This window comes from Lolium perenne, chromosome 3, assembly GCF_019359855.2.
Source record: "Lolium perenne isolate Kyuss_39 chromosome 3, Kyuss_2.0, whole genome shotgun sequence".
Taxonomy (NCBI): Eukaryota; Viridiplantae; Streptophyta; class Magnoliopsida; order Poales; family Poaceae; genus Lolium; species Lolium perenne.
Window position 1 is genome coordinate 265,665,857 of NC_067246.2, and position 22,309 is coordinate 265,688,165.

At 42.8% G+C, this 22,309-nt stretch overlaps 4 protein-coding genes across 5 annotated transcripts; all 4 read left to right on the top strand.

Annotated features, from left to right (window-relative positions):
* The first annotated feature begins 278 nt into the window (after positions 1 to 278).
* On the top strand, positions 279 to 4,118 carry LOC127344081 (putative F-box/FBD/LRR-repeat protein At1g78760). 2 transcript variants are annotated; one of them, XM_051370299.1, is made up of 4 exons: positions 279 to 429; positions 1,136 to 1,950; positions 3,272 to 3,427; positions 3,531 to 4,118. In XM_051370299.1, the coding sequence occupies exons 2-4, from the start codon at positions 1,177 to 1,179 to the stop codon at positions 3,783 to 3,785; spliced, it is 1,185 nt and encodes a 394-aa protein (XP_051226259.1). In that variant the 5' UTR covers positions 279 to 429; positions 1,136 to 1,176; the 3' UTR covers positions 3,786 to 4,118. The 2 variants fall into 2 exon arrangements, with proteins under 2 accessions (XP_051226259.1, XP_051226260.1); XM_051370300.2 differs by having other exon boundaries at positions 293 to 461.
* Positions 4,119 to 8,959: 4,841 nt separating this feature from the next.
* On the top strand, positions 8,960 to 11,751 carry LOC127338639 (F-box protein At4g22280). Its single transcript, XM_051364681.2, has 3 exons — positions 8,960 to 9,766; positions 11,118 to 11,273; positions 11,357 to 11,751. The coding sequence occupies exons 1-3, from the start codon at positions 8,993 to 8,995 to the stop codon at positions 11,729 to 11,731; spliced, it is 1,305 nt and encodes a 434-aa protein (XP_051220641.1). The 5' UTR covers positions 8,960 to 8,992; the 3' UTR covers positions 11,732 to 11,751.
* A 1,555-nt stretch (positions 11,752 to 13,306) lies between these two features.
* On the top strand, positions 13,307 to 14,751 carry LOC127344079 (uncharacterized). The gene is made up of 2 exons (XM_051370296.1): positions 13,307 to 13,645; positions 14,119 to 14,751. The coding sequence occupies exons 1-2, from the start codon at positions 13,391 to 13,393 to the stop codon at positions 14,539 to 14,541; spliced, it is 678 nt and encodes a 225-aa protein (XP_051226256.1). The 5' UTR covers positions 13,307 to 13,390; the 3' UTR covers positions 14,542 to 14,751.
* A 2,375-nt stretch (positions 14,752 to 17,126) lies between these two features.
* On the top strand, positions 17,127 to 19,638 carry LOC127344078 (pentatricopeptide repeat-containing protein At1g69290). Its single transcript, XM_051370295.2, has one exon. It carries the CDS (start codon positions 17,178 to 17,180, stop codon positions 19,215 to 19,217), a length of 2,040 nt encoding a protein of 679 aa, XP_051226255.2. The 5' UTR covers positions 17,127 to 17,177; the 3' UTR covers positions 19,218 to 19,638.
* Positions 19,639 to 22,309: the final 2,671 nt, after the last annotated feature.

The window sequence follows — 22,309 nt, forward strand, 5'->3', positions numbered from 1 at the left end:
AGTGCATGACACCACATATAAGTTACTATCCACTATGAAGGTAGTAACCTAGACTAGTAACATGACATATGTTACTAGTCTAAGTTACTTCCCACTATGAGCAGCCTTACAGTGTGTCGATAAAATTTCAAAACGAGTTGTATCAATAAGTATTGTAAATGAGTACTACATTGGTGGCACTTTTCTTAAATAAAGTACTCACTGTGACACTGCCAGAACTGTCCTACTGGCTACTCCTACCTTGGAATCATTTCTTTCGGGTCCAAAATAATTCTGTTCTTAAAGCCGGACTTCCCGGTTCGGTGCTGCGCAAAACCCAAACTCCGAAGTCCGAACTAGGAAGTGGCTCGCCTTAAACCCTAGCAAAGCCGTCGGCCGCCGCTGACTCCCGTCCTGGCGATTCCGCGGGAGCGCTTCTCTCCCTTGCCGGTGAGAACACGACATCTTTCTGCCAGTTTCTTGTAAGCATACGTTCGCTCCATCTCAGATCTGGTTCTTGCTTCCATTTCCCCCCTTTTGCTGTACTGTGCGTGCTCAAGCTTCTTGGAAGATGCCCTCTGTGGAAAGACCCACCTTCCCCATTTGGATCCATCATAGTTTTACAGGTTATCTTGCTGCTCTACGGATGATCTATGCGCACGTGCTTGCCAAACTGCTTAATCTATGATTGAGCGGACCAAACCCCATCCTATGAGTCTCCTTCAGACCATGCATTGGAGATGTTCTCTTTTCCATTTTGGTTCTTTTAGAGTCTTAGGCAATCTCCTTACTCAGGTAGTGGTGAGAAAGTATCATGTCATGGTTTGGAATTTTGGATCTGTGTTCATAGTTGGCTAGGAATTGCTCAATGCCAAGCAAGATTTCTTTGCATGCCTGCGCACACTGTTTCTGTAGGTCGTTTACCCAGGGTGTCTGGAAATTGCTCTGCTGCGTGACCCCCAGTTTGTTGACAATTGTCATTTATTTAGTACTAACCATGACCTGCATTGCTGCATATGAAGGGTCCAACTAAACAACTAAAACCAATATATTGATTGATGATAACATTAACATGGACCCCTTATGATCATTGAATTTCCCGCCTGTTGTCTCATTACTTCATGTATTAATTGTGGAATATGTACATACATGGCAGGTGTTCCAGCCTTTGGTTGAGGAATCCGAGGTAGGGTTGCTATGGGGAAAGGTGACAAGCAGGCAGTGAAAAGTGACAGTGATGAGATCATAGACCTTGATTACAGAGATTTTTGGGGTTGGGGCGCTGAAAAGTTTGCTCGTTATGTTAACAATCTATTGCACGACCGTCATAACGTGGACTTGCACACATTCCGTCTGCATTGGGATCCTGATGTTCCCCTGAACTGCAAAGATCTCAGATCGTGGATTAGCTACGCGGTGAAACATAAAGTTAAAGTGCTTGACGTGGAACTTCGTATGTATGATAAGACTAATTTACCTCCTGGCATTTTCACCTGTCGCTCACTTCAGGAGCTAAATTTGCAGTGGGGTGGAGCTCCTTACCAAGACATCGAACATAAGGGACTTGTACCGCCTGACATAATCAGGCTTCCTTCTCTAAAAAAATTGACTCTGCGCGATGTCGAAGTGAGCGAGCTTCCTCTGAGCAGTTTCATTGACCGGAGCCCTGGCCTAGAAGACTTGCATTTGATAGAATCTGCAACATGTCTTAAGCTCATAGCCTCAAAGGTGCTAAAAAGGCTGACCCTTGATGGTTCCATGTATGGAGTCGAGAACCTTGTAATTTCTGCCCCTCATCTCATTAGCTTTGAGTGCACTGGTTGTTCACTGAAGGATATTTCCTGGAGAGACAAGCCATCCTTAGAGAGAGCACGCATACATACTTGTGGGAGTACATTTGGTGGTGAATCTAGGTTTACAGAAGTTCTCGTGCACGCCAAAGAACTTGCATTATTTGGTTCTGACATAAAGGTATGCTTATCAGAAGACAAGCTTATTGTTTCTTCATGTTATTTTCTACTTTATTTCTAGAATAACATGGTTTCTGTTTTACTACTACAAATTTATATATGAGAAAGACTTTAAATATAACTAATCTGAACTCTATCTAGAGTTGTGGTGCATGTGAACTGTTGCTTCCAGTCGTTACTACTTACTAACATGCGTATTACCATGTTTCCTGAGAGAAAAATGGAAGCCAATAATGAGTGGTTGCTTAAAAGTTAAACATTTCTGCCGCAGCTAAATGTCAAATATAATTTGATTGAAAAAATTTCAAAGTTGTGTTACATATTAATGATCATTTTTTTTATGCTTTGCTTATTTTACTGTCTGAGTAGTTGCGAAGATTGATTCTGTTGTTTTTTATGATGTTTTTCAAGATATGAACACGTATATGGAAATGTCTGCAAGATAAACTTGGGGTATCACATGCATTGCTTAGTTTCGTACCCTGATGTATTGAATATTGGTTGGCCTTACATTTTCAAAATGCAGCAACGGGTTTTGCACTATTTTTAGGCGTATTTGTGATCAATAGCTTTATTTTTATTTGTTGAAGGTTCTTCATGTGTTATGTTTGTTGAGCTCCAAAATGCACTCATGTATTTACTGCGGTGTATTTGAAATTAGCAATTGTCAGTTTTCTTTCTGGAAGGTCCTTCGTAAATTACGTTTGTTGGAGTTTAAATGTTTAATGTTGGTGGGGTATGCTTAATGTGGGTCTACCTTTTTTGTTATAGCTGCTGAAGTGGATGTGAATCTGAATTAGCGCTGATATTGAGTCAAATTAGTATTTTGCTCTATTGACACGTTTCGTGGTTTAATTTTCCTGTATTAGCCATTTCCACCATAATAGAGCACACTTTCGATTCAAGTAACTGTCCATCAGATATGAAGGAAACATTCAGAGGATGAAAGCTGGATGTCAAACATTACTCTGCTTGATATGGATAGTTTATGCACTTACTGACTTGCTGTGCGTAATAATTTGGAAGAACAAAAGTCAACTTCTGAGATTTGGTTCGATAAGTTCAAGGTGCAGCTATTGTGCAAACATAAGGCAATGTTTCATTTTTTCCCCATAGTGAGACATTTGGTCTGTTGGCTTCTTATAGTTTCAAATTTAATTGTTAATTGTGGTGCAATTTTTTTTTGTTGCTGCACTTCTGATGGTCTCTTGTGTGGCAATGGTCATTTGATGCTTGCTCTCTATAGTTCTAAGTTACTATATATTATCATACTTGTTTTTCCATTGTCCTAGCTATAACTCACTTGCTTTACTCAATGCAAGGTTATGTTGGAAAAGGAGCTGCCTACATGTTCAGTGTTTGAGAACCTTACAACTCTTGAACTTGGTAAATGGGATTTAACCAAGGACATCTATGCTGTGCTTCGCTTTCTCCAGCTTTCACCAAGACTAGAAGAACTCACTTTAATGCATAGGCTGGTATGCATCATGTAGTATATTATTCAATTATTATTTTGGAAATAAAGAGTTCGCTAACATGTACCTTTTTCTTTCATTCTTTGCTTACTGTTTGTCTCTCCAGCCTTACAAAGAAGCTGGAACAGATGTTATGCCAATTGGCGAAATGAGCTTCCAGTGCCCATTCCTTGGAAGTGTGACCATACAACGTTCAGAGGGTGATACTGGAGTTGATAAGCTGGTGGATGTTCTGGTTGCGCATGGGGTTAGTTCGGACAAGATAAGGGTTACTTCCTATGAAGATATCCAGAAGAAGGCTCACGCTGACAAGATACGTGCCGAACAGGAGCGGCCGAAGAAAAAACTCAGAATGGTTTGATGATGATCCTTGCGGACCCCGAGTGACCCTGTTAGCGAGCAGATGATGATCCTAATGACTTTTGAGGAGTGTGGCCTTGGCACCAATGATTCTGACCATGATGCTTTCTAAGTAGAGCTCTGCAGGTTTTACTGTTTACCGAACAATAGGCGTCCTTTGTTTTCTAAGTAGAGCTTTGCATGAGACTTCATTTTCAGTCCTTTTAAGTATGTACTGGAACCTTGTGACTGCTGGATTATGGAGCAACGAGTCTTGCTCTTATCTGTATGCTGTAATCATTTGCACTGTTTCAGCATAGTAGCTGCGTGGTGTATTTGCTCCGCATTCGATTTTCGCCTCTGTTGTTCGGCCGAAATATCTTGACCTGTTGTGAACATCAGTGTTGTCCTCGCAGTTGCTCTGCCGTTAGCTCTGCTTAGTTAGCTGTTAGTGATATCTCAGAATCTAGAGTTCGTGTTGCATCTTGTCGGAGGCCTACATGGTGTACAGTACCCGGGATGTAAAAGTTATTGTTTGGATGTGTGCACGAGGACCGTGGTGCTCAAAGCCCTTTGATTGCTTTGATACAAGCCCGAGGCCGAGGGTAATAGGGTAAGAACAAATAAAATAAGGTCTAGTTTGGAGGAGCGGGAATAAGAGAGAGAAGATAAGTGGATTTTTAGCCAGCTCTAGTACGTGCTCCTATGCACTTTTTTTTTTTTTTTTTTTTTTTTTGCGAGGAAACAGCCGGATTACATCAAGGAATTACAGCACTTTGCGAGAGTAAAATATGTAATATATTTTTAGAGTCAAGTACTCCCTCCGTTTTCTTTTAGTCTACATTCTAGGAAAAATCTAACAAAATGGTAGTGCATTTATTAGTACTACTTAAATTGGTAAACATATTCAAGCTACATTGGAAATAGTGACATCCAATATACTATAAAAGGAGGAACACTTCGTTTTCCGTATTCTTGTTAACTAAAAGCTAGAATGTAACAGTGCTTTTGCCTGAAGTTTGCTGGATCGATGGTATTCGGCCGTGCGCACCATGCTTTTATTCTGACCGATTGGTTCTGGAGGGAGCGGCGCGAAGCTCTTTTTCTGTGTCGACATCAAGTGACTATGGATCCATGATGAAAGTCGGAAGAAGAGAATTTCATAAAGGCCGGAGGGGAGGACTAGCTAAGGGAGGTTTAAGTCTCCGTGCTGTTGAGGGAGTTGCTTGGTGTTCCGGGCTTCACAACAGCGATATGAAAGTGGGGGCGACAACACAGGTGAAGTTCAGAGTCCTACCTTTCAGGGTGAAAACCCAAGGTCTGGCCTTAACTGGTTGTGTCTGGCAATGACCTTGTTGAAGACATTGTTTTGAGAGTGGGGACTATCTTCAGGGTGAAAACCTAAGATCTTTGATCGGGCGACGTCGGTGTTAGAGCACTGTTCCCTTCTTGGAGGCGTCGTTTTTGGAGAGTCTGTATTTCAGGTGTTGTCTTGGCGGTGGATGTATTGCTGTTGTTAGGCCCGAGATACTGTAGCGGGACTTTTGTTTCTTAGTTTTCTTTTCCTTTTTTTGGCTGTGTGCATCCGTAGTGCCATTAGGGTGGTGCGTTGTTGCAGAGGCTGGGTGTAATTGGTATCTTTTGATATTAATATATTCCCTTTATCAAAAAAAGTAGAGTATTTCAGAATAAATTTTGGCAATAGAATCCAGAGTATTTCAGAATGGAGAGAGTATTGTATATGATAGCTATAAGTTAGCTATAGATGCCATGCTAGTCTGTTATAGCCCTATTGTTCTCTTGCTCTAATAGCTGAACCGGCGTGGAGTCCCACGCAATTTCCAACTCTGTTCAGCGGCTAAGCTAGTCTCACCTTCTCTATTTGGTCACCTCGCGACATAGGAGCATAGCAGAAATCATCACCTTCTCTTTTGGCGATGGTGGTGGCGCGGACGCAGCCCCTTCATCTCTAGCATGGAACCCTCTCCCTCGTCTCCTACCCCTTCGTCTCCAGCATGGAACCCTCTCCCTCATCTCCAGCACGAGCTCCTCTCCTTCAACGACCCCGGTTCCTCTCACCCATCTCCCAAGGCGTCGGTAACCCCCCTTTACCATAGTGTGTATGTAAATGTGTAGGTCGATTTGGCCAACACTCAAGCAACCTCGGTTTCATTTGGTCGACCGGATGATTCTTACCATGCATGAAATATCACTCATAGTTGTGACTCAGGTATAGGTCTTACTGGTTCTATGTTGGCCCGAGAATATGAGCCGAATCCAAATATTACGTATATCCACAATTGCAACAATGTAGAGGCTGTTGGAATGTTCTGGATGAGAAAAGCCCCTTTTTACGAGCTTGTCAAAAGGTTCAAGAAGAGGAGATTTTTATAAGATAACATCCACACTTTTGTGGAAGAGTAAGTTGATATGTTTATTCATGTTGTAGATCATAACCAGATGTTTAGAGTGATCTGTAACTAATGTTTAAAATAGCATGCTAAGAGATATAGCGACGGCCTCCACCAAATGATATACAAGCCATATCGCGCTAATATCATTCTATAGCTAAAAAGATACAAGATATAGCCCAAAACTAAAATATTTCAGCAAGAATAAAGTATAGTCCAAAAATGTCATTCTTCAATTGTTTAGAAGCCTGACATCATCCTAGGTGGAAACAACATATCATAAATTACTTATGAAGAATCATCAATTAGCGATGTTAGCTTCTAATTCAGAAGAGGAACCAACATATTGTAGCATCACCATGACAAACATGAATAAGTTTATTCTTCCTAAGGAGGAAAACTCTGGCCTTTGGGCCAATAGGCGGGAGGAAAAATAATGCGATAACCCTACGATGTTTAGTGCGATGTAGCATCCTATTTCGCAGATAGCGCCACAGCGAGGAAAAATAGTAAAATTTAGCATGAACTCTCTAGGTATACTATAGCGAGCTATTATGGTCGAAATATGACGCTATTTTTTTGCATGCCCATAACACATTCAGGAAACATCCTGCTATTTTAAACAAGTTGAAAGAATGGAAGATGCCAACTATAGAGGTTGAATAGGTGACTACAAATTTCATATCTTTGTAGAAAATTAGGGATTGACAAGAATATATGTTTTCTAGATCATGCAACTAATTGAGTAAATTGTATGGCAAGATACAACTGACTACATAAGATATGCAATCTAGCAAGCTAGTATAAGTAAAATTATAGAGATAACCACGCAACTGAAACAGTGATGTATCCCAAAGTTCAAAACTTTGAGGATGGTAGTCTCCGTTGAAGTGGTGTGGTCACAAAATGTCCACCAATGGCCATAATGGCCTCCCATAGTGAGGTATCTTGATATCTATGTGGTGCTTTTGGAAGCGGCAACCAAATATTCACAAACAAGTTCAGAACAAGCTACACAATTCAGTTGAAAGTTCCCAAGAACGCAACAAAGCTTTACACCGCGATGATTGAGCTCCGTGAAAACCTCTTCTGTTTACGGTGCCCAAGCACCCAAGGGTAACAATATCTAGCAAGGTGGATTCAATTCCTTTGGTGAATCACAAGATCTATATCTCTTTCTATATTTTTCTAAAGTATTAACAAGATTGGAACACCAAAGAGGGAAATCTCAGAGGTTTATGCTTTGACAAGAATGGATGCGAGAAGGTTTCTCCATGTTCGTGCAAGACGACAAGATTTGGTGTCAGGTGCTTCAGACGAATCAAAGGATTCAATAGTGACGACTTCAGCTCTAGGGCGCTAGTCCTTAGGGCCTCGTGCACGAAGAGACTGTCATCAACAAAGTTAAGTTGGCTCCAGCAAGGGAGCGGCGACAACAACGCGTCAGAGGCTCATTGCGGTGGCGAAAGTGGTCATTTGGCGGTCCATGGAGATTGATGTAATTTTTATTAAGTTTTGGGTGCTTTATATTGAATCATTATAACAGATCCGGGTTCTTTCGAGAGAAAAATAGTCACAAACTCACAACTGCCATATGTAGGGTACTATAATAAATCTTGAGAGGGTAAATATTTTTCTTTCGGTGGTAGGATAACTCCATTGTTAAAGCCGGACACCCGGTTTAGCTCTACCCTAAACCCAACAAACTCCGAACTAGGGAGGAGCTCGCCTTAAACCCTAGGAAAGCCATCGGCTCCCGTCCTGGCCGGCGATTCCGCGGGAGCACTTCTCTCTCTTGCCGGTGAGAATACATCATATTTTTGCGGTTTCTTATGAGCATAGATTGGTTCCATCTCAGATCTAGTTCTGGCTCTCATTTCCCCCTTTTGTTAGATTCCCAAGCTTCTTGGATCGTCAGACCAAGATGCCCTCTGTAAAAAATAAAAATCCGCATTTCCCATTTCAGTCCATCGTAGTTTTCCAGATCACTTTGCTGCGACACTGATAATCTATGCGCACGTGCTTGCTAAACTGCGAAATACTGTATACGATCGACCGGATCAAACCCCATCCTGTTATGAGGGTCCTTCAGAGTTCAGACCAAACATTAGTGATGGTTTTTTTACATTTGGATTTTTCTTTTAGATTCTTATAGGTGAGCTCCTTACTCATGTAGTGGTGTAGTGTTATAGAAATCATGTCATGGTTTCGACTTTTGGATCTGAGTCCATAGCTGGCTAGGAATTGCGTAATGCAAGCAAGATTTCTTACTTGTCTATTGAATTGTTTTATGCCCTATTGTGCTATGCACACACTGTCTGTTTAGGTCGATTGCCCAAGGTGGCTGTAAATTGCTCTGCTGCCTGACCTCCAATTTGGTGATCAAGTCATAACAATTATGATTTATGAGTACTAACCATGATTTGCTGCATGCTGAGAACCAAGCGCTGGCTTGGTGGCTTGAGCTCACGGTGGTGAGCTCGCCCACCCAGGTTCGAGTCGTAGGTGTGATCGAATTAAACAGGGTGCTATCTAGGGCATATAAATCCGCCGCTGGAGAGGTCTCATCTTCTACCCAACAACGGACAACCAAGGGAGGGATCCGTCCCCCTGGTCACGTTTAACAAAACCTCCATATTGATGTAGCATGATAACATTAACATGGACCCTCACTTTTGGTCATGCTACCTTTGCTTTGCTCTTCTTTTTCGGACACATTTAATCCCCTGTTGCATCATTACTTCATGTACTAACTGTGGAATGTGAAACATGGCAGGTGTTCCGGCCTATGAGGTAAGCAACCTGAGGTAGGGTTGCTATGGAGAAAGGTAACGAGCAGGTCATGAAAATTGACAGTGATCAGATCATACACCTTGATTACAGAGATTTTGGACGTTGGAAGGTTGAAAAGTTTGCTCGTTATGTTAGCAACCTACTGCTCGCCCGTCGAAATGTAGACTTGCACACATTCTATCTACATTGGGATCCTCATGTTCCCCTGAATTGCAATGATCTCAGATTGTGGATTCGCTATGCGGTGAATCATAATGTTAAAGTGCTTGATGTGGAACTTTGTCTGTATGATAAGACTAATTTACCTCCTGGCATTTTCACCTGCCGCTCACTTCAGGAGCTAAATTTGCAGTGGGGTGGAGCTCCTTATCGAGATTATGAACATAAGGGACTTGTGCTGCCTGACATAATCAAGCTTCCTTCTCTAAAAAAATTGACTCTACGTGATGTGGAAGTGGATGAGCTTTCTCTGAGCAGTTTCACTGACCGGAGCCCTGGCCTAGAAGACTTGCATTTGATAGATTCTGTAACGTATCTTAAACGCATAGCTTCAAAAGCACTAAAAAGGCTGACACTTGATGGTTCCATGTATGGATTTGAGAGCCTTGAAATTTCTGCCCCTCATCTCATTAGCTTTGAGTGCACAGGTTGTTCACTGAATGATATTTCCTGGAGAGACCAGCCATCCCTAGAGAGAGCACGCATAGATACTTGGGGGCCTACATTTTGTGATGAATCTAGGTTCACAGAGGTTCTTGTGTATGCCAAAGAACTTGCATTATTTGGTTCTGACATAAAGGTATGCTTTTCAGAAGTGAAGCCCGTTATTTCTTCATGTTATTTTCCACTTTTTTTTAATGGCATGGATTCTCTTTTACTATTACAAATCATATATGATAAAGGGTTAAATATAACTAATCTGCTCTCTATCTAGAGTTGTTGTGCGTATTACCATGTTTCCCGAAAGAAAAATGTAAGCCAGTAATGAAGGTTTACTTAAAAGTTAAATATTTCTGCCGCAGCTAAAGTATAATTTGATTGACAAATTTTCAAAGCTGTGTTAAATAAGAATGAACAATTGTTGATGCTTTGCTTAATTTACCTCCGGAGAAGTTCCGAGGATTGAATCTTTTACTTTTTTTACAATGTTTTCAAGATATGAACACATATATGGAAATGCCTGCAGGACAAACTTGGGTATTACATGCATAGTTTCATACCCTGATGGATTGAATATTTGTTCCCTTATATCCTCAAAATGCAGTAATAGATTTTACCCTATTTTGGGCGTAATTGAGATCATTTGCTTTATTTGTTCTTAAGGCTCTTCATTTGTTATGTTTGTTGCAATCGATTCTTGAATATTGGTTGTTTTTTTTTTGCAAAAAAATTGGTCGAATTAACATTACCAAATTGCAGCCATGTATTTACTGGGGTGTACGTGAACTCAGAAATTGTCAGCTTTCTTTCTGGGAGGTTCTTCATAAGCTACGTTTGTTGGAGTTTAATGTTGGTGTGACATGCTTAATGTTGGTCTACCTTTCTTTTTGTTGTATAGTCTTCTGAAGTTGATGTGAATATGCTTATATGCAAACTAATATCATTGAACTCATCGTATTGCTCCATTAAATCTGAATTAGTGTTGATATTGCATGTTGGCCTAAGTTCTAACAAAAACTGAATTAATATTTTGCTCTATTGATATGTTTTCGTGATTTAATTTTCCTATATTAGTCATTTTACTAGAATAGAGCACACTTTCAATTCAAGTAAAAGTTCATCGGATATGAAGAAAATGTCGTTCTGCTTGATATGGATATTTTAAGCACTTACTGATTTGGAAGAACAAAAAATCAACTTCAGAGATTTTGTTTGATAAGTTCAAGGTGCAGCTGTTGTGTGAACACATGGCAATGTTTCATATTCTTTCATAGTGGGGCATTTGGTCATTAGCTCTTTATAGTTTCACCTTTAGTTGTTACTTCTGGAGCACAAGTTTTTGTTGCTACATTTTCATGATGTCTTGTGTGGCAATGATCATTTCATGCTTTCCCAATATAGCTCCAAGTTACTATATATTATCATACAAGCACTTTTTTTTTTTTTTTTGCTTTGTCCTAGTTATAACTTGCTCACTCACTCAATGCAAGGTTATGCTGGAAAAGGAGCTGCCTACATGTTCAGTGTTTCAGAACCTTACAACTCTTGAACTTGGTAGATGGGATTTAACCAAGGACTTGTACGCCGTGCTTCGCTTTCTGCAGCTTTCACCAAGACTTGAAGAACTAACTTTGATGCATGGACCGGTACGGAGCATATACAATTGTTCCATTATTTTTTGATTTGGAAAAATAAGGTTCTCATTTCTCTGTTTCCTGTTTATCTCTAGCCTGACAAAGGAGCAGAAACAGATGGTATGCCAACTGACGGGGTGACCTTCCAATGCCCACTCCTTGGAAGTGTCATCATTCAGTGTTCAGAGGGCGACGTTGGAATTGATAAGTTGGTGAATGCTCTGGTAGCGAACGGGATTAGTTCAGACAAGATAACGGTTACTTCGTGTGAAGATATAAACAACAAGGCTCATGCTGAGAAGATCCGTGCCGAAGAGGAACGGCCGAAGAAGAGGGTGAAGGAAAATCCAGAATGGGAAGATGATGACCCCAGCAGCGAGCAGAGTGACCCCGACAGCGAGCAGAGTGGCGGTGACAGCGAAAAGAGTGACCCTGAAAGCGACGAATCCGACGATTTTGATGACTTTTGAGGAGTACCATGAAATTTGTTGATCCCTGCAGGGTTACTTTTTACCCACCAATAGTAGCCCTTTTGTTCACATTCATCTTTGATCATTTGTTTTACCGTGTTCTGGAAATTGGTGTCTGCAGGATTATGAACAAGTCGTCGGTGTGCTATAAGCATTTGTACTGTTTGAACATAGCTGTGTGGTGTCTTTGCTGATTAATCGTTTATCGGCGGACTGATCGATTTTATCTATCGACCATTTATCAGCTTTTTTTTTGTTTGCAAATCCTATTTTTTGGCACTGAATTATCTATAATATGTTATGTAAAAATAACATTAGAGCATTGAACATAACTATTACCTTAATTTCTTGCATTTGAATCAATAAAAATGGAAATTTGAGCTAATGCACAGTTTTACAAAACAATAGGACGAAAATATCGACTGCCATGCCAAATTTCAACAAAATTTCACTAAAAATCGGCCAAAATATTGCCCATGACACTGAAAATCGAGCGAAATATCAGCTAAATCAACCGAAATATCGCTTTCATCAGTAAATCTTATCGATTACCACTTGATCTACGATAAATCGGCATCTCAGATGATTTTTTAAACTTTGCTAACTATTGCTGGAGCATACTTGTCCTAGTATCCTCCCTTAGACGGTGAGGCCTTGTTTACTTCTAGGGTATTTATGGGGATGTGAGAGGATTATTTCGTATCCCGGAAAATCCCCACTAGTCCGTTTACTTCTTCGGTTTTGAACGACATAATCCCGAGATATCCCCTCTCATCCCCTCCCATCCCCACATTTTTTGCCTAAATCAAAAACTCTCCATCATACTAGTATATTTTTGGGGAAGGGTATTTGAGGGGATTGGGTGAACACCAAATCCCCTTCCATCCCCATACCCATTGGGAAGAAAAATACGAGAGAAGTAAACAAGGCCTGAGCGGGAAATATGGCCAAGATCATGGCAAGACATGAGTTGTCGTTTCTCCATGGAGAAATTGGTAACTTAAACCATGTCTTTCCTTATGATTAACTGGAAACATCACCATTGATCTTCTTGAATTAAAAAATAGTATCTTTGCGAGGATGTATATCGTTGTCAGGAGTCAGAACACATGTAGGCCTTGTTTACTTCTCCCGTATTTTCCTTCCCAATGGGTATGGGGATGGGAGGGGATTTGGTGTTTACCCAATCCCCTCAAATACCCCCCCAAAAAATACACTAGTATGATGGAGAGTTTTTGATTTAGCCAAAAAAATGTGGGGATGGGAGGGAATGGAAGGGGATATCTCGGGATTATGTCGTTCAAAATCGGAGAAGTAAACGGATTAGTAGGGATTTTTCGGGATACGAAATAATCCCCTCCCCATAAATACTCTAGAAGTAAACAAGGCTGTAGAAGTAGAACGGCACTTTTTTTGGTGTTTTTGATTTGGGTAATGGAATTCTTCTCCTAAAGCAGCCCACCGTGTTACGCCAATTCTTCTCTGGAAGCAGCCTGCCATATTGGGCTGGCCCATACTGCTTTTGTTCGGCCCAGTATCTCGTGGTTTATAACCCTCTCCGCCTCCAAAGTTTTCTCTCCTCTCGGTCGCCAAACCCTAGCCCCCTCGAGACCCTCAGCGGCCGCGCCTTCCCAGTTCCCACCTCCGCCGCAGTTCAGGATGGAAGTCGACAAAGCCCCGACGGCCGCTACGCCGAGTGCGTCCTCATCCGGCGCGATGGCGGTGGACGCGGCCGGCGGCGTGCAGAAGCCTCTGTTCGGCGCTCTGATGCCCAGCGAGATGGGCGGCGGGAGGCCTCAGTACCGGAAGGTCCAGGTGCCGCCGCACCGCTTCGCGCCGCTCAAGAAGGCGTGGCTGGAGATCTACACGCCCGTCTACGAGCACATGAAGGTCGACATCCGCATGAACCTCAAGGTGGGTAATTCGGATCGATTTGCTACCGGTTCTGCAATTAGGACAGGGTTCGGTTCGATTAGTGTCTATTCCATGCCCGTGGCAACCTTCCCAGTGATCTTTGGATAAACTGTTAGCAATATGTATTGAAGCCAGTATACTACTAATTGATGAACATGTTTGCTGGATACATAATTATTTGCATATATTATATCAAATTCATCAATAAAGCAGATGAGGAACAATTAGCTTACTTCTGTCTACAAAAACATAGACATATCATTTGGTGTTTAGATAGATACATCGGCCTTAGTTGGTTTGCCTTGTGACTGGTGGTTGTTACCTGCTCAGCTCAAACATGCACCTTTAATTCCTCCCATGGAGTATAACGAGTTTCCCTGAAGAAAAAAAACGAGTTTTAATATCTCCTTAATGCTGAACTCTTAAGCTCTCTCCTCTGAAGCAATTTCATTAATCTGTTTCCTCTTCCCCAGGCAAAAAGGGTTGAGCTGAAAACAAGGAAAGACACACCAGATGTGAGCAACCTCCAAAAATGCGCAGACTTTGTGCATGCTTTCATGCTCGGATTCGACATTGCGGACGCCGTTGCCTTGCTTCGTCTCGATGACCTCTACGTGGATTCCTTTGAGATCAAGGATGTGAAGACTCTTCGAGGGGAGCACAAGTCGCGTGCTATTGGCCGTCTATCAGGGAAAGGAGGCAAGACCAAGTACGCCATCGAGAACTCTACCAGGACTCGCATAGTCATTGCTGACACCAAGATCCACATACTTGGGTCCTTCGTCAACATCAAGGTTGCCAGGGATTCTCTTTGTAGTCTTATCTTAGGTTCTCCTGCTGGCAAGGTCTACTCGAAGCTAAGGGCTGTATCTGCTAGGTTGGCAGAAAGGTATTGAATGAGTTTGGTCGAATCATATAGTTGCAGTTTTGGCCTCATAATGTTTTGTATCAGCTAATCTGTGTCCCTATGCCATGAATCTTGTTATGAAGAACAACTTCGATATGGTAGAGATTTGTAGTGATATTTGCCGTGATATGTTCTTGGGAGCTTTTCTGAGAAACAGCTGTCTTACTGCATGTTATATTTTACTTCTCTATATGTGAAATATTGCTGTCTATTTTGTTGATTCATTTAAACATGCTTATGGATGCGGGAATTGCTGAATAGTTACCATAGCTGTCCTGTATTTCCACAGTTCTGCATTATTGTTGAGCAGAGAATACTCTACACTCAACTGTGTTCATGCCGTTGATCTGGATGTCGTTTGGTTTAAAAAAAAATCAACTTAATTTGACCTTTTTGCATGAATTAGGTGGGCAAAATGCTTACCGCTGGATGGATGGTGTTTTGCGTTGTGCTGTGGATACAGCTTTCACTAACATAGGGAACCCTTCACAACCTACCTTGAACCAGCCAATGAACCAAGTGCATCTAAATGTGGGTTGCGCGCTAAGCTGTTCCAGCAAATTAGTTTGAAGAAAATAACTATCACTCCATTTCGCTATATAAAAAAAGGAACCACTAAATTCGAGAAAATTCAATTAGAAGAACGGATGCATACTCTTACTAAGAGCATCTTCAAAATCCGGACACAAAAAACATGCTCTAGCAGGCCTCCTCACTCCAAGGAGTTGCATTGTTTGTCCCCTAACATTTCTCACTCTCCAAGATGTTGCCTTGTTTTGTCCCCAAACATTTGTGGAGGTCAAGGGGTGTCCGAACATGCCCCGCTAGCTAGATGCCGACATGTGGGCACCACTTGCAAGCGGTCTAGCCATTTAGCCCCACTCGGTCTAGCCATTTAGCCCCACTCATTCCCTCTCCTGTGTCCCATCTCTCCTTTCTCTTGCCGAATCGCCGTCATCTTTGAAGTTGCCTTGTTTTGTCCCCCAACATTTGTGGAGGTCAAGGGGTGTCCAAAATGCCCTGCCAGCTAGACGCCGACATGTGGGCACCACTTGCAAGCGGCCTAGCCATTTGGCCCCACTCATTCCCTCTCCCGTGCCCCATCTCTCCTTTCTCCTGACGAATCGCCGCCGCCTTCGAAGTTGCCTTGTTTTGTCCCCCAACATTTGTGGAGGTCAAGGGGTGTCCGAAAATGCTCCGCAAGCTAGACGCCGACATATGGCCACCACTTGCAAGCGGCCCAGCCATTTGGCCCCACTCATCCCCTCTCATGTGCCCCATCTCCCCTTTCTCCCGTCGAATCGCCGCCTTTGTCACCATCTGTCCCTATTTGATGTGGGAAGTCATTAATGCTTGTGTCATCATGCACAACATGATCGTGGAGAGCGAGCATGATAATCATCAAGTGTTTGATCAACAATGGGACTACCAAAGCCCTCTTGGAGAGCCCAATATGGGAGTCCTAGCCAAGTTCGTTGGCCTCCTCGCGATGCATCAGCGGATTCGTGATGAGCATTTCATCAACGAGCAAATTTACAAGATGATCTAGTTAAGCACATGTGGACAATGTAAGGAAGCAAATAGTTTGATTTGTCATGTGTTGTAGTGGATTGTGCTATCTATTTTTCTAGAACTTCCCAAATTTTAATCTGAATTTAAATTACCATATGAACTATTATTTTTATGTTTGAACTGTTGTTAAATTAATTAGTGTTTTAAAAATTACCATGCAATAGAGTTGTCTCATTTGGATATAACATTAAAATTAAATGAAAATATCCATAAAATGAGAAGAACCATTTGATTGTGGGTGCCGCTAGGGGCACCAGCTCCTGTTGGTCCGGACATGTGTCCAAACGCCCCTAAAAAAAATTTATTTTGGGCCCAATAACAAAAAAAAGGTCAATCGACAACACTACCCCCCTCCCCTCAATTAGGGAGGACCCAATCCCCACTCCCCAATGAGCTCTTCCCCTCCAACCCGCTTCCTTCGTAGCGGAAATTTCTCCCCCACCATTGCATCCCATGGTAGAGCGAAATGTTATTCCTATGAGCTCACTCCCTATGGCACAAATATGTGTACAAGTTTTAGGGCATACACAAAGGCGAGACTCACGATATGTTGTTGTACATGATCCAAATATAAAAACATATAAGAAGCACTGAAATGTAATACACACTAGAATTTAGGAGCAAGAGTTACATCAGAGAGGCAAAATAATGGAAGGCTTGGAGCCTTGACACTTCATTGTAGGAGTGAACTTAGATGCTGTTTTTTACTTCATCTGTTCTCTAGCATAAGATGCTTTGTAACGGAAATTCAATTCAATTCGGTACCCGTGTGCATATGCTCCCTCACCCAAGAAACATATTTCTAATAGTCAAAAAAATTTAACATGTACATCTCCGCAATTGAATGGAGGTGGTTAGCTGATAAGAACAGTCACTAAGTTTATACCTTTGTAGATGCTGAAAGTTATCAAAATGCTGACCAACTAGTACAATTTTTTCACGCTCATTTTGCAAAGCTGACTCGAGATGGCTTTTCAAGTAAAATCTCAAACTAGCTGCAAATCTCTTCCTTCGCCAACGCTCGAGCACCTTAACGACAGAACCTCTCCACCGATGCGCGCTCTCCACTGCCTCCGCCTTCGCCTCCGGCGCCGGCTGTATCTGCCCCTAAACGCGAGGCCCTCCTCCTCCTCCTCCTCGTCGTCGTCGTCGTCTTCCTCCCCCGCCGCAACCCACGAGATCCCAACCGTCTACTCCTTCCTCCAGCCATCCATCTTCGCGCCGCGCCCCAGGCCCCAACCGCCGCCGCCACCTCCCGCGCCGGACCCCGCCCCCAGACCCCTGCCCGTCACCGACGCCGCCGCGCTCGAGTCAGGCCTGTTCGCGGCCGTCGCCGAGGACCGCTCGGACGACGCGTGGCTCGCGTTCAAGTCCCTGGCCGCCGCCTCGCTCCCGCCGTCGCCGCCCGCCGCGGCGGCCCTCGTCGCCCACCTCGTCGCGGGGAGCCACCGCCTCGGCCTCAAGCGCGCCTTCGCCGCCGCCGTCTTCCTGCTGGAGAGGAGCCCCCACGCTTCCCCCCTCCCGGAGCCCGCGCTCGAGGCCCTCTTCTCCTCCCTCGCCTCGTCGGGCTCCGCCGGCCCGGCGCTGGCGCTCGCGCGCGCTCTTCTCGGCTGCGGTCGCCGCCTCCCGGCTTTCTCCGCCTGGGGCCGTCCGCTGGTAGAGCTCACCCGCGCCGACGCGCCCTCCTTCGCTGCCTTCCTGAAGGTGTTCGACGAAGCCTGCAGGCTCATGGCGGAGGAGAAGTCCCAGTCTGTGGTAGCGCTGATGCGGCCCGACCTTGCTGCCTGCAACGCTGTTCTCCAGGGATGCTGCTGCCTGCTCGGCTCAGTTAAAGACGCCGAGAGGGTCTTGGAGATTATGTCAGCTGTTGGGGTGTCGCCGGACGCCGAGAGCTTTGGGTATCTCGCATTCTTGTATGCATGGAGGGCTGTTCCTAGCCGGGTTGATGAGCTCGATAAGCTGCTGGAGGCTCTGGGCTTCAGCAAGAAGGGATTTTTCAAGAAATTAGTGAGTGGGTATCTGAAATGTTGCAGCTTCGAGTCAGTTTCATCTGTCATGCTTCGTGCGGTGGAAGAGAGAAGAGCTGGGGATGCCAGTGCATTTGATGATGAGTGCTATACAGAGGTTGCGCAATGCTTTGTTGACAATGGAAGGATCAGGGAGTTGGCTCAGCTGATCATCCAAGCACAGGAGATTGAGTTAACCAATCAATTGCTGGTAGTGGATGAGTCTGTTGGGTTTGGAATTGTCAATGCTTGTGTTGGGCTTGGTCTGTTGAACAAGGCTCACAACATACTCGATGAAATGACTGCTCAAGGAGCCTCTGTGGGGCTCGGTATATACTCCCCAATCCTGAAAGCATATTGCAAGGAGCAAAAGACTGCAGAGGCTGCACAGCTTGTGGCGGAGATTAGTGCAGCAGGGCTACAACTAGATGCTGCCAGTTATGATGCTCTTATCGATGCTTCCATGACAGCCCATGATTTCCAGTCTGCATTTGCTCTTTTCAAGGATATGAGGGAGGCGAGGCTACCAGATCTTAGGACAAGTTATCTTACTATTATGACTGGCTTGACAGAGAACAACCGGCCTGAGCTCATGGCATCGTTCTTGGATGCAGTGGTTGATGACCCGAGAATAGAGATCGCCACACACGATTGGAACTCCATAATACATGCATTTTGCAAGGTAGGGAGGTTAGAGGATGCTCGAAGGACATATCGAAGGATGGTATTCCTGTTATTTGTACCGAACAATCAGACATACCTCTCACTTATCAATGGGTATCTCTCAGCTGAGAAGTACTTTTATGTGCTCATATTATGGACAGAAGTGAAGAGGAAGGGGGCTGATTTTAACCATGAGTTGATTGATTCCTTTCTATATGCTTTGGTCAAGGGTGGATTTTTTGATATGGCAATGCAGGTGATTGAGAAGGCACAAGAGTTGAAAATATTTGTGGATAAGTGGAGGCACAAACAGGCGTTCATGGAAACCCACAAGAAACTTAAAGTGGCGAAGCTTAGAAAGCGCAACTTCAGGAAAATGGAAGCTCTAATCGCATTCAAGAACTGGGCTGGTCTTAATTCATAACATTGCAACCTATCATGCTATTCCTGGCGTAATTTGATCAGGCATATTTCTGTGAGATGACAATCCAAATCCTTTTGGAAGCTGTAGCAAGCTAAAAACCACCAGAGATGAACAAGTGTAGGTGATATGTGATCATGATAAGTACACTATGAGGTTAGGGAAGCTAGTGCACTTGTCTTCTCTTATTTTGTTTCTAGGTATAGCTGTTTTACTTTATGGACCATTTAATTTACTGGCTGACTTGACTTCATACTATTTTCTAACTAGCTTGTTCTAACCTCCAAAGTCCAAACCCATGTAAGATAGATAAGTCTCTAAGCCATGTAAATAAATTATAATAAGTTTTCCCTCAAATGCTTCTCAAGGATGCAGAAGCTGTTGTTGTGAACTGGTGATAAACACTATGATATTTACTGATAAATTTCCCCCAGTTTTCTCCAATACGCTATTATTTAATGTTTTCACTCTCCGCTTACTGTTCAATGCAAATTGTCATGGAGCCTCCTCCTAAATTAATTCTACAGAACATACGGACTGCAGTACAACAGAAATCTGGGGCCTCCCTTAGGGCCTGCTTGGATTGGTTATGAGCTAAATACAGGTGGACATAGATATATTGGAACCAATCCAAATAGCCCCTTAGTGTGGACAAGTGAAGGCAGGAATAACTACCAAAAACCAGAAAAAATGGTAGAAACAACCGGGTTTGAAAATTGGAAATCATTCAAACTTGAACTTATAAGACTCCACAAAGCGCCACGATATTAAAATCGAGTCCGTTCTAAAATTGGCGTTGAGGTGGTACTGAAGATATGAAGTGTATAATGGTCAACAGTAGGACTTCTTGTGAGATTTGGGATTTCTCTGTTGGGCATCTAGCAGGGAAACTGTATGCTAACTCTGTGTCTAAAGGGGTTTCAAAACCCTAATACAGCATTGTGCAGTGCAAATTAATGAACAAAGTGAGGTTTAAAAATAGCAGGGAAAATCCCCAATTCCTCAACCTCCCTGCATTGATCGTGTCGCACACCCGGTGGCTGGCGCTCCCCGACAGGAGGGAGGTCTGCGTCGGAGGAGAGGTCGATGGAGGATGCGACGACAAGGCCACACGACCCGGGGTTGCAAGCAGCCACCGCCGTTATAAATCGGCGCAAGGGGACGAGGAATTCAGGCGGCGGTGTACAACATCCGAGAATGACAAAACTCACTAGGATGGAGGTGGAGCCAAGCCGGCTAGCTGTCCTCCGCTCCACTTAAACTGGCAACAACTATGGAATAGGCGTGGGCAGTTTTCGGTGCAGGTGGAGGCAAGACAGCCGACGATCTGCGGAGAAGGAATCACGGCGACGAACATATCCGCACAACACTCCGCAGGAATAACAGCCGGGCAGGTCATCCCACCCGAAGGCAGTAGCTGTTCAAGCTCCTGCGTGCAGACGAGGTAATATCTTGCTCAACTATTGTATTCACATGATTCTTTGATGTTTGTGCTTCGCAGCAGTTATGTCCATGTACATCTACCGTGACTCATGCCAGGAATCGGAAATTTATGTGCTTTTTGGTTTGTCTTCTATTTGTGTATAACCAAAATTTACTTACCATGTACTAGACAATTAGACTCCAAATACAAGTGTAACATTTAATGTTCATCAATCAGGGTTGTGGATATATTGCTTTCGAGTTGTCGACAAAAGTGTAAACTAATCTTTGATCATCATGGCAATATTAGAAATATTATTTGGTGCAGGCAAAAGAAGTTTCTAGAACTTTCATAGTTTTGTAAGGCATTAAGAACCTTAAAAAATTCAAAGGTGTAGAACTGAAGACCCAAGAGCTCTTAACAAGTTACTGATGAGCAAGTTTGCACAAAAGTATATTGCTTTGGTGGTACATACATACATTTTCGCGCTTGACGTTGCTGCTTTTACATGCTAGATTTTTTCCATTTTCAGTCTTAGATTGTATTGTCTTTGTTCATTTGTAGATCCATTGAAAAAATACTTCGACATTGAATTGATCTCGCTGAGTTTATTCAGTCCCTTGCTTGATGGCCGCCTTAGGTCGGCTCAAGGTGAGATCTTGAGGTGTGATCAGATGAATCATTTGTGCACTTGGATAGTATCTTAATATCTGCGAAGTGAAATAAGTTAAAAATAGTTGTGGAGCATTTAAAACTGAACCACAATAGACCAAAAATGCTTTACGCAACATTGTGCTCCATTGATTTGAAAATTGGCTGTACATCATTGTACTAGAAGATACAGAGCATTAGTCTCAGCTGTTCCTTAGCCTTTGCACCTTCGAAGCGATTTTTGTCCTGGACCTACTTATTTCTTAGATTTAACTGTTACAAATTAGTCATGGTTTCAGCGAATATTATTATTTTTAGTTGCTTTTCTTAAAGAAACTCCAGTTTTTAAGTTACGGCAGTTCCACTTCTTTTCTTATGCCTGCTTTTAAGTAGACATATTTTATTTTTATTTCTAACCAATTTTGCAAACCATTGGATAGTTCTGTTTTTAACGGTGTTTCCAGACCATTTGTGTTACTGCTACCTCTTCATGCTCCTAAACCCTAGAGCCCAAGGAATTAATAATGGATCAATTGCTCTGTACGGTAGTGCTCGAGATTTGGAGATGGATAATTAACTGTGAGATGTGAACTTATTTTAGATTTCTAGAAATATTGTGAGAGATCTGTTTTGAAATTAATCTGGAATAGCAGAATAGAACATGATATCAATATTCTGTCTTAATAGTTTTTATTCTCTGGTATATAACTTGAAGGTGATTTTTTTGGTAGTTCCAAAATAGCCCCCAACCTTAACTTGAGGATAAGGTGATTTTTTAGCCTAAACCCACTATATGGATGACTGACTGGTGAGATGCTTAGGGCACCCTCAACCTAGTAGGCTATATTCTGGTGGAGACCCATTTACCAAACTTATCCTCAAGTGGAGTTATAATGAATTATTTGAAAATATTACTTATAGAGAATTCCTTATTTGACACTACTGTAAATTTGGGTTCCCCATTCGATACTGAAAAACATTTTCTTCCCTATTGTAGACAATAAATGCAAATTTCTTTCCA